General features: G+C 33.5%; 1 protein-coding gene across 1 annotated transcript; it reads left to right on the top strand.

The window, feature by feature from the left end:
- Positions 1–8,828: 8,828 nt before the first annotated feature.
- Positions 8,829–11,772, top strand: LOC137743676 (receptor-like protein EIX1). Its single transcript, XM_068483610.1, has one exon. It carries the CDS (start codon positions 8,834–8,836, stop codon positions 11,675–11,677), a length of 2,844 nt encoding a protein of 947 aa, XP_068339711.1. The 5' UTR covers positions 8,829–8,833; the 3' UTR covers positions 11,678–11,772.
- The last annotated feature ends 1,173 nt before the right edge of the window (positions 11,773–12,945 follow it).

Below are 12,945 nucleotides of genomic sequence, written 5' to 3'. Positions count from 1 at the left end.
TTGCTGCATTTTTTTTGCAGTTTTGCCACTATTTTTTGCTGCATTGTTGTTTCTGTTTTGCTGCATATTCATTAATTAATATATGAGGAAAATAAGACCGTCTTATGCATAAATAGGTGTATATTTTAAATTGTATATTTTTTTCTCAAAAACCAAACTGAAACCATTTGAAACCGCATCGAACCAAACCAAACGGTTTGGTTTCATTTCGATTTTGGCTTCAAAATAGCACCGAACCGCACCGCGCCCACCCCTACGTGCAGCTATGGTCCCTTAACTAAAAATTCATTACCATTGGTCCCTCAACTTGGTCTCTCAATTTTAACCCGATTGTAGCAATGATTCTTCCAACATAACTCGTTTTGACAAAATTCTAACGAAGTTGACAAAAAAGACCACAGCTACATGTTTTGATGAGTTGAGGGACTCCAATTGTAGCAATGGTCCTTCCAACATAACTCATTTTGACAAAATTTTGATGAAGTTGACGAAAAGGACCATAGCTACACATTTTGATGAGTTGAGGGACCAATGATAATGGATTTTTAGTTGAGGGACTATTGCCACAATTTACTCAATGACACTGAGGTATTCTCCAATGACTCGAATGGCTCCAATAAAGATGCCATATATGCAAACAAATATGGAGTCAAATATATTTAATTTAATTTTTTAATGTATGAGTCCCACTGACAAATAATAAGATAAAAACTAAATCAATTTTAATTATTTTTAATAGTTAATAAAAAAAATGGAGCCCAATATATTAATAGGGTCTATATCACAAATGGTTCCTGAAATTGACCCACACCATTAAAATGGTTCCTGAAATTGAAAATCGATTAATGTAGTTCCTGAAAATAAGTGTCGCAAAACAATGTGGTCCTTCCGTCATAATTCTGTCAAAAATTCTTTTACGTGTGCAGTAAAATTTAAAGTAAATAAGACACAATATGTACGAGGTTCGGCAAGTGTGCCTACGTCCTCGGGGCAGCAGTAATACTTTCTCTCATTATCTGAAATAAAAAGAGTACAAAAATGACTCTCACTATTTTTCTCTCTACCTCTCTGGCATTGACGTAGCTTACATGAATTTCTCAATTTTGTGTTGTGTTCTTCAATGATGCAAATACCTCTTTATATAGAGGTTTTCATTCTCTGTCATATTTGATTGGCAATGTTTTTCAACCTAACAAACTTTTCAAATTTTTTTTTCTTTGAGAACATTGTAAATCTACGGTCATATTTGTTTGCTTATTTCAATGGGCATTCACACCTCCATTTACAACAAAATGTTTATTTTTAGGAGAACTAATAAAAAGTTCCATATTTTATTTTATCGAAAACTCTTAATCAACTTTTCTTATTAATAAAGACATTTTTTATATTATAAAGATAAAAAAACAAAAATGAGTCAAGTCACATTTTATGAGGGGTTTGAATTGAAAAAAAAAAAAAAAGAAGTCCTTAATAATAGAAAAATGTTAAAGTTATCCAATAACTTTTTAATAAAAAAAAATTGAGGGACTTTTTATGAATTTTCTATTATTTTTTAATTTGTTTCATTCGTAGTAGAAAGTGTAATGGAAAAGGAAAAATTACACATAGAGTATATTACACAGAGTACACTTTTAATACTTAATTGTATATTAAGACAACAACTTTTAAACATTATGAGGTGAGACAAAAGTTAATACTTGTGAAATATGATATCATTGCCTTTTTGTTATCTAGAGTGTAAGTTACAAAATTATCCTTTATAGTAGAAAAGATTTTTTTCACACTTTTATCTCTTCATTTATTGTCCATTCTCTCTCTTTTTAAAAAAAAAATATATATATATTGGTTCCAATTCATCCGGCTCATTAGCTGACCAGGAATTCCACCACCACATTTTTCACACAACCCACAATTTAAAGAATTATCAAAAAAAACATATTGGGGTTCGCCCCACTATCTCGCCTTCCTCTCTCTCCCTTCTCTAGGAAACTAAAAGGTAAAAATCATCACCACTTGCATCCAAATGTCCGTCCCTGCCACTTCCAAGACCACCCACTTGATATTGATTCCTTCCACCCAACAACCACATCATGCCCACCACCATGAACACCCACCCGAAACTCCAATCTTCATATTTAAATATGATTTTCATACCTTGTGCTTCTTTTTCTCTAGTCATGCCAACTGAAATATGATTTGAAAGAGACATCATAATTCTGAAATCAAATAGATTTTGAATAATGTAAATGCAAAAATCTTTTTTGCTCTTTCAGTTTCCAGAAGAATGAGAGAGGAAGGAGAGACTAGTGGGGCGCAAACCCAAAATGTTTTTTTTTTTTTCCTTTAAGTTGTGGGTTGGTGGTAAAAATGAAGAAGTGTCAAGTTATGGTTGGTGGACTCCATGTTAGCTAACGAGCCCGGAACCTAGAATAATTTCTCTTTGTTTGGGGCCACTATTCAGCCAATATGCACTATTGGAGATCCAGTAAATGGTGTGGTTTTATAGTCACAATTTAAAAGAAATTTTTTTGATAATTTGATTTGTCTGTGGTTAACAATTGCAATCAAAATAGTTGAAATCTTTTTACTTTTCAAGATAATATTGGTTTTTTGTTAATAGTTTTTTTATATATTAGTTTGTTCAATGTCGAATTGAATCTCAAATCCACAACTCACTGGCAATAAAATTAAAATAGAAAAAATGACCAACTTTATTAAATCACTAATATGAAGAACAATACTAAGCTGAGTAAGTTTGAAAACAGTAGTTGGTGTATTGGTGAGTTTTTAAATGGATGACAACAAATGTACACACATAGGCATGGTGACATATGATGACGACAGGTTGAACTGATTTTGCAAAAATGGTCGAGAACGGGATGAACTGATTCTGCAAAAATATTTGATGATGGGATGAACTGATTTTGCAAAAATGGTCGAGGATGGGTTGAACTAATTCTGCAAAAATTGTTGAGGATATGATGAACTGATTCTGCAAAAATAGTCAACGACAAGTTGAACTGATTTTGCAAAAGTGGTCGAGGGCTGATTGAATTGATTTTGCATAAATGGTTGAAGAAGGGTTGAAATGATTCTACAAAAATAGTCGAGGACGAGTTGAACTAATTCTGCAAAAATGGTCGATGATGAGTTGAGTTTATGGCACATATTAATTTTGTTGGAGTTGTTAGGGCTGTTTTCCTAATGCCTTAGGGGTATGGTTAGCATTTTAAAGTATTAGTTCCATGTTTTTAGGTTGAACTTTAATTGTTTTTATGTTTTTGTCTCTCATGACATGTTTAAAATCTAGTGGAGTTCCTTGAAATATAATGAAAGTTTTTACCTATATATATATATATAAAGCTCCTAATAAACTAAATTATTTACTATGGTTGACGAAAAGCTTTGATGTGGAATGTAATTTTTCGTAAATAATAAAGAACTAAAAAAGAAAAAGCTTTAAATAGATTCAGCCTCAAGATATTTGAATCCTCCAATCTTAAGGGTAGTTGGCAGGTAAATAGTTCAATTCTCTTATGGAAAATGTTTTCTTAAAACTAATTAAGAGTGGGCCCAGTTTGGCAGGTGGTCATTTATCATAATAGTGGAAAGATATTGTACCCTTACATGACAGCGTGAGTTCTAATCTCGTTGGTGACTAATCTAATATTTAACATTTAACTTACTTCGCTATCGTTTCGCTCAAAAAAAAAAAGAAAAAAAAAAGAGTGGGCTTAGCTACTCATTCATCAAACAAAATGCGTATTTCAAAGACTCTTATCGGAAGAACCATCATTGGAATATAATACTCCCTACAGAATTGTTGTTTGGGTTTCTAGCCCACTCAAGTTGAACAATTATTGCTAGTGTGCCTGATTTCAACTACATTGGTAATGAACTATCATCGTTTGGAATTTGTTTTGGGGATCAACCATTCTTTTTATCGTAATTTCACTGACTTGTAATTTTTTCCATAACAACTTTGTTTACCGTCTTTGTGGGGATGGATCTAGAAAAAGGCAGCTCTTTGCATTGGAAAAAGTGAGAGCTACATAATATTATGAGATATATAATTATATATGTAAGTAGTGGATCGGTCTGAGATTGGGCTTATACACACTAATATGTGTATTATAGATCTTTAAGAGCAAGTTTCAAATTGCTTTTTTTTTTCTTTTTTTTTTTAATTTTTAAATATGCTTATGAAGCAATGGCAGATCCATGATTATAATGTTGTGTGATCTCAATATAAAAGTTTCGAAAAATTTAGACGAAACAACAGTACAAACTACAAAGATTAAATTTGTCTACGATGTGGTTTTATAATTTTAAAATGTTTTATGACAGTTTCCTTATCAATAGAACACTTTTTTGCATATAAAAAAAACATAAATGGTATCCCTTTCTAGGGCCTTATTCTATTCATTGTTAATGCACATGAGTTATACCAGCACATGAACAAAAAGGGGAAAACTCTATATAGTTTTCTTACAAGTCATATCAATAACTATAATCTATTGTGAATCCAAAATTTTCATCCAATACACATTAATTTCAATTTTTAACATCATATCAATAAGAATTTGGATTAAAAAACTTAAATGGAAATATGTGGTGGTGGAGAGAGGTGGACCAAGTGGCGGTGGAATGGAGAGAGGTTGACCCGATGGTGGTTTTAGATTCAATATTCATCTTCACTTATAAGTGAGAGGTTTTAGACAATGAACTATCATTGTCTAGAATTTGTTTTGGGGATCGACCATCCTTTTTATCTCAATTTCTATTGACTGACTTGTAAATTTTTCCATAACGACTTTGTCTACCGTCTTTGTGGGGATGAATCTACAAAAAGGTAGCTCTTTGCATTGGAAAAAGTGAGAGCTACATAATATAGATATATAATTATATATGCAAGTAGTGGATTGGTCTGAGATTGGGCTTAGACACACTAATATGTGTATTATAGATCCTTAAGAGCCAGTTTGAAATTGCTCTTTTAAAAACAAATAAAAAAAAAATTATGCTTATGATGCAATGGCAGATCCATGATTATAATGTTGTGTGATCTCAGTATAAAAGTTTCGAAAAATTTAGACGAAACAACAATACAAACTACAAAGATTAAATTTGTCTACGATGTGGTTTCATAATTTTAAAATGTTTTATGACAGTTTCCTTATCAATAGAACACTTTTTGCATATAAGAAAACATAAATGGTATCCGTTGCTAGGGCCTTATTCTATTCATTACTAATGCATATGAGCTATACCAGCACATGAACAAAAGGGGGAAAACTCTATGTAGTTTTCTTACAAGTCATATCAATAACTGTAGTCTATTGCGAATCCAAAATTTTCATCCAATACACATTAATTTCAATTTTTAACATCATATTAATAAGAACTTGGATTAAAAAACTTAAATGAAAATCGAGAATTATGTGGTGGTGGAGAGAGGTGGACCAAGTGGTGGTGGAAAGGAGAAAGGTTGACCCGGTGGTGGTTTTAGAATCAATATTCATCTTCACTTATAAGTGAGAGATTTTAAACAATGAACTATCATTGTCTGGAATTTGTTTTGGGGATCGACCATCCTTTTTATCTTAATTTCTGTTGACTGACTTGTAAATTTTTCCATAACAACTTTGTCTACCGTCTTTGTGGGGATGGATCTAGAAAAAGGTAGCTCTTTGCATTGGAAAAAGTGAGAGATACATAATATTATGAGATATATGATTATATATGCAAGCAGTGGATTGGTCTGAGATTGGGCTTATACACACTAATATGTGTATTATAGATCTTTAAGAGCCATTTTGAAATTGCTTTTTTTAGAAAGAAAAAAAATTGCTTATGATGCAATGGCAGATCCATGATTATAATGTTGTGCGATCTCAAAATAAAAGTTTCAAAAAATGTAGACGAAACAACAGTACAAACTACAAAGATTAAATTTGTCTACGATGCGGTTTTATAATTTTAAAATGTTTTTTGACAGTTTCCTTATCAATAGAACACTTTTTGCATATAAAAAAACATAAATGGTATCCCTTTCTAGGGCCTTGTTCTATTCATTACTAATGCATATGAGTTATACCAGCACATGAACAAAAACGGGAAACTCTATGTAGTTTTCTTACAAGTCATATCAATAGCTATAATCTATTGTGAATCCAAAATTTTCATCCAATACACATTAATTTCAATTTTTAACATCATATCAATAAGAATTTGGATTAAAAAACTTAAATGGAATTATGTGGTGGTGGAGAGAGGTGGACCAAGTGGTGGTGGAATGGAGAGAGGTTGACCCGATGGTGGTTTTAGATTCAATATTCATCTTCACTTATAAGTGAAAGGTTTTAGACAATGAACTATCATTGTCTGGAATTTGTTTTGGGGATCGACCATCCTTTTTATCTTAATTTTTATTGACTGACTTGTAAATTTTTCCATAACGACTTTGTCTACCGTCTTTGTGGGGATGGATCTAGAAAAAGGTAGCTTTTTGTGTTGGAAAAAGTGAGAGATACATAATATAGATATATAATTATATATGCAAGTAGTGGATTGGTCTGAGATTGGGCTTATACACACTAATATGTGTATTATAGATCCTTAAGAGCCAGTTTGAAATTGCTCTTTAAAAAAAAAAAAATGCTTATGATGCAATGGCAAATCCATGATTATAATGTTGTGTGATCTCAATATAAAAGTTTCGAAAAATTTAGACAAAACAACAGTACAAACTACAAAGATTAAATATGTCTACGATGTGGTTTCATAATTTTAAAATGTTTTATGACAATTTCCTTATCAATAGAACACTTTTTGCATATAAAAAAACATAAATGGTATCCCTTGCTAGGGCCTTATTCTATTCATTACTAATGCATATGAGCTATTCCAGCACATGAACAAAAGGGGGAAAACTCTATGTAGTTTTCTTACAAGTCATATTAATAACTATAGTCTATTGTGAATCCAAAATTTTCATCCAATACACATTAATTTCAATTTTTAACATCATATCAATAAGAACTTGGATTAAAAAACTTAAATGAAAATCTGGAATTATGTGGTGGTGGAGAGAGGTGGACCAAGTGGTGGTGGAAAGGAGAGAGGTTGACCCGGTAGTGGTTGTAGAATCAATATTCATCTTCACTTATAAGTGAGAGGTTTTAAACAATGAACTATCATTGTCTGGAATTTGTTTTGGGGATCGACCATCCTTTTTTTCTTAATTTCTGTTGACTAACTTGTAAATTTTTCCTTAACGACTTTGTCTACCGTCTTTGTGGGGATGGATCTAGAAAAAGGTAGCTCTTTGTATTGGTAAAAGTGAGAGATACTTAATATTATGAGATATATGATTATATATGCAAGTAGTGGATTGGTCTGAGATTGGGCTTATACACACTAATATGTGTATTATAGATCTTTAAGAGCCATTTTGAAATTACTTTTTTTAGAAAGATAAAAAAAAATGCTTATGATGCAATGGCATATCCATGATTAAAATGTTGTGTGATTTCAATATAAAAGTTTCAAAAAATTTAGACGAAACAACAGTACAAACTACAAAGATTAAATTTGTCTATGATGTGGTTTTATAATTTTAAAATGTTTTATGACAGTTTCCTTATCAATAGAACACTTTTTGCATATAAAAAAACATAAATGGTATCCCTTTCTAGGGCCTTATTCTATTCATTACTAATGCATATGAGTTATACTAGCACATGAACAAAAAGGGGAAAACTCTATGTAGTTTTCTTGCAAGTCATATCAATAACTATAGTCTATTGTGAATCCAAAATTTTCATCCAATACACATTAATTTCAATTTTTAACATCATATCAATAAGAATTTGGATTAAAAAACTTAAATGAAAATCGGGAATTATGTGGTGGTGGAAAGAGGTGGACCAAGTGGTGGTGGAAAGGAGAGAGGTGGACCAAGTCGTGGTGGAAAGGAGAGAGGTTGACCCGGTGGTGGTTTTAGATTCAATATTTATCTTCACTTATAAGTGAGAGGTTTAAGATTTGATTCTTGCCAAAGACGAATTTGAACAACATTATTGTGAGTTCATTGTGAGGCTAAGCTCACCCCCTTCCCTTAGTGTAGATAATATCGTTTGCACAAGAAAAAAGAAAAACCATTCATTAGGCCTTGAATGAAACAAAGGTATTTAGTTCTTGTACAAGCCCAAACTTATTTTAATTCCAAATATCTTGTTCATTTTTCTCCCCTCCTATTAGCTGATCTATAAATCAAGGAAGAACATTATCTACTATTAAAAGAGATGAATGACGAAAAATTGATGAAGTTTATTTTATTTTATTCTATTTTCAAGGCACTAAGTCGTTGTTAACTTTTGTTAAGAAATATTCATCTAATTAAGTGGATGACTGCTCATTCCACAAAAAGAACACGTATTTCATAAAACTAATTAAGTGGATCAACTATTGCAACCACATGCTTTTGAGTTTTGACTACCTTATAAAATTTTCCATGACAACTTTGTCTAAGGTTTTTGTCGGTTTAATGGTATTCTTTCTTACTTATAAGTAAGAGATTTTAAATTCAATTATTTCAAAAAGCGTATTTAAATAATATTATTACTAGCTCATAGTAAGATTTAGTCCACTCTCCTACCTTCTCAATGTAGGTAATATCATTTGTTCAAATAAAATATAAATATATATATATAAATTAATTAAGAGTAGGGCCGAGTTTTGACCTGTACTCTTTACTAATGTGTGTATATATATAGGATATTAGCACTCTAAATTACTCATTACTCACATCCATCACCTACTTGATATCTATATGGATAGAGTCATGAGAGTTGGTTCACTAGTCAGCTTTCTCCTATGCATTGCGTCTTTTACAGTTAGCTTATGCAAAGGGGACCTGTATGTGCCTTGCAAAGAAAATGAGAGACAAGCACTTCTTCTGTTCAAGAAAGATCTTGATGATCCGTCAAATATGCTTTCCTCCTGGGGTGGTGCAAGCGATTGTTGTAACTGGATCGGTGTTGCCTGCGATAATTTAATCGGTCATGTCCATGAGCTCCACCTTGCTGGTAATTATGATCAAGAAACTGGTGAGGAACATGGTTTGGGTGGTAAGGTAAATCCTTCTCTACTCAATTTAAAGCATCTCAGCTACTTGAACTTGAGCCACAATAATTTTGAAGGACTACAGATTCCTAGCTTTCTAGGTTCTCTTAAAGGTTTAAGATATCTTGACCTCTCGTATGCAGGGTTCAATGGAACCATTCCTCATCAGTTGGGGAATCTCTCGAGTCTGCGTTATCTCGACCTTTCTCACAACTTTGGTTCGATGGTCGAGAATCTCAAATGGCTCTCTGGTCTTTCTCTGTTGAAACATCTTGACATGAGTTCTGTAGATCTTACCAACGCATCTCATTGGTTACAAGAAAATACACTCCCTTCTCTGCTAGTCGAGTTGCATTTGTCTAGCTGCGAACTTTATCACATACCAAGTGGTATTGCGAACTTGACAAGTCTTAAGGTTCTTCATCTGCACCGGAACCATTTCAACTCTACCATACCTAAATGGTTGTACAGTTTGGGCCATCTTGAGTTCCTCTTTCTTTCTCATAATGCTTTCCATGGTGAAATTTCGAGTTCCCTTGGAAACTTGACAACCCTTGTTGATCTTAAATTGGGTAGCAATCAGCTTGAAGGGGAAATCCCAAACTCTTTGGGAAATCTTTGTAAGTTGACTGCTATTGATCTATCATCGAACAATTTTAGGGGGAGGGTATCAGCAATCTTTGAAAGTTTGTCTCGATGTAGTTCTGGTCAAATATATTATTTAGATTTGTTGGATAATAATTTTTCAGGTCATTTATCTGATCAACTTGAAAGTTTCAAAAATTTACGTTATCTTTATCTTTCAAATAATTCAATATCAGGTCCTGTTCCAGTGTCTTTAGGAAATCTATCACTCTTAGAGGAGTTGGCCATTGATAACAATTCATTCGAGGGTGTTGTCTCTGAAGTTCATTTTACTAATCTTACAAGATTGATTAACTTTTTTGCAAATGAGAACTCTTTGACTCTTAAAACCAGCCCAGACTGGCTTCCTCCTTTTCAACTTTCTATCTTGACTTTAAGTTCTTTGCATCTGGACCCATCAGAGTTGCCTGCGTGGCTCAAGAGTCAAAAACATTTGTCGGCTCTTAACATGTCCAATACAGGAATTTCAGGTACCATTCCCATTTGGTTTTGGAACATTTATTCGAATGATGCATATTTTGTGGATCTCTCGCGTAATCAGTTGTCCGGCGAGATTCCAAACATAGTTTCCGCCAACTGGCCAAAACAACAGCGTTTCGATCCCCAAGTTTCAGGAATCCTAATTGACTTAAGGTCTAACCAGTTCAATGGTTCATTGCCTCTTGTGTCTTCGGCAATGTCTACACTTGATCTTTCCAATTCATCATTTTCGGGAACTCTCTCTCACTTACTTTGTGATAGGAGCGATGTACCTAAAAACCTTCTTGTTCTTCATCTTGGCAACAATCTCCTCACTGGAGAAATTCCTGATTGTAGGTTACACTGGCCAAACTTGACAGTTGTGAATTTAGAAGACAACAAGTTGACGGGGAAAATTCCAAGCTCTATCGGGGACCTAATTTCCCTTCAATCTTTGCACTTGCGCAATAATAAGCTATCTGGAGAATTACCTGTGTCCCTACAAAACTGTGAGCAATTGTTACTTCTTGACCTTGGTGGAAACAAGTTTGCTGGAAGCTTTCCATTATGGTTTGGCCAAAGCTTGGTAGTTCTGAGTCTTCGTTCAAATCAGTTCCATGGCGCCATTCCTTATAAGCTTTGTAGTCTCACAAATCTCCAAATCTTGGACCTTGCGCATAACAATATCTCGGGAACGATACCCAGATGTTTCCAAAATTTGTCATCCATGGCCAATACCTCTTCAAGCGAAGGACTTACTAGTATTCAATTCTTGGATGCTTCTTTTTTCGGTTTTGGTCTTTTTGGGGAATCCTACACAGAGACTGCAGTTTTTGTGACCAAAGGTAGAGAAGTGAACTATAACACAATGCTTCGGTTGGTAGCTAGTTTGGACCTTTCCAACAACATGTTAACTGGAGAAATCCCGGAAGAGCTGACCAGCCTCATTAGCTTACAAACGTTGAATTTATCCGATAATCTTTTGACGGGAAGAATACCTTCCAAAATCGGTGATATGAGAATGTTAGAGTCGCTTGATTTGTCCATGAACCAACTTTGTGGCGAAGTTTCTCCTAGCATCTCGAACTTGACATTTCTCAACTATTTGAATTTGTCCTATAACAATCTGATAGGGCAGATTCCGAAGGGCACTCAGCTTCAGAGCTTTGATATGTCTAGTTATGCCGGCAATAAACTTTGCGGACCTCCATTGGAAGAGTGTCACAGTACAAAAGAGGCAATGCCACCTGTAGGTGATGAGAAGCATGGAGAAGGTCATTTACTTGAAGATGGCGGGTTCTATCTGAGTTTGGGGCTTGGATTTGCATTCGGGTTTTGGATTGTTCTTGGTTCATTGTTGTCTAATGTGCCGTGGAGCAATGCACTTTCTCAGTTCCAAAATATCATTGTGAAGAAGCTCTATGCTGTAATCGTTAAACGTCATTAATTATTCTGTGCAGATAGAGGGAGTTTGTGTGGTTTGTTTCTACTTTTTTGTTATACAGATAGAATGTTACACTGTTGTATGCTTCTTTGTTTCTAAATCTGGCATGTTTGCACAACTCTTTCTGATCATGTGATCATATTTACAAGAACAAAAATGAATAAGCAACTGATTCCGATTCTCTTCTTTTTAACCAGGCCATTATGTTCCACAGTTTGCACATTATCTAATAAAAAACTGAAGTTCAACCTGAAAGCAATAGCAGTAAGCAAATGAGAATCGAAAAAGTGAAGTGACTTGAGAGTTGATGTTTTTGACTAAGATGTCATGCTTGAGTGCTTGTGGTATCATGGCACTCAATTCAATGTTGACATTCACTTACCAGCAGAGTGCTTGTGGTATCATGGTACTGAATTCGACCTTCGAAATACAAAGCGTGTTGTATTTCAAACCAACAACGTACATCTACATATTCTCACTAGTCCTTACTTCTTATGATGCATATAAACATAACATTCTTAAATTCTTTGATTGGTGGACGCTAAAAAAATTTGTATGTGTCAGTTTGAGTTGAGGCACGCCCAATGTTTAAAATATTGGTATCGGTAAAAATATCGATATGTAAATTTGTGAAAATATCAATGGATATATTGATATAGATATCGTTGCCTTTGATAGAAATGATGGAAATTTACTAAAAAATGTGGACATTTAAAATGAAGCTTTAGGAAAATATCATATGGAATTTTGTCGATAATTTACTGATATATAGGAAATATCGATGAAATCTATCTATTTTAGCCGAAATTTAAGAATTTTTCCAGTATCTTATGAAGTTTAGACGTCACCTCCCCCTTCATATCTTTTCTTTAATTTTTTTCCATATTTCCACAGAAATTCAATCGTATAGAAAAAAAAATTCAAACACTGGGCAAACCATATACTGCGTGAGGCAAGATATACGATCACCATTGGAAGATAAGACAAGGCCTTGGACAATTTCCTAATGAAAGTGATGCAGATTATGATGACCTTCCTCTTTCTAAAACTCTTTACACAACGTTTGGACGAAGGAAATAAATATGGAATTTGTCAAAAACCAGAATTATAGATTAACATATATCAATTCTCTTATTTGGATTCATAAACATAGAAATTTAGAATTTCCAAGTAGAAAAAAAACTTGGAATTTGGGACTCTAACTCCCTAGTTTAATTATCATGAATAGGTGTTATTTCCAAATTTCTATGAGTGAGAATTTAAAAACAAAA

Source organism: Pyrus communis, chromosome 8 (assembly GCF_963583255.1).
Source record: "Pyrus communis chromosome 8, drPyrComm1.1, whole genome shotgun sequence".
NCBI classification, from domain to species: domain Eukaryota; kingdom Viridiplantae; phylum Streptophyta; class Magnoliopsida; order Rosales; family Rosaceae; genus Pyrus; species Pyrus communis.
The sequence above is the reverse complement of the archived record's forward strand: the minus strand, read 5'-3'. Positions and strand labels throughout refer to the sequence as shown.

What these genes read in the sequence shown, in the direction of transcription:
- LOC137743676 (XM_068483610.1), top strand. Translation starts at nt 8,834, where the DNA reads ATGGATAGAGTCATGAGAGTTGGTTCACTAGTCAGCTTTCTCCTATGC.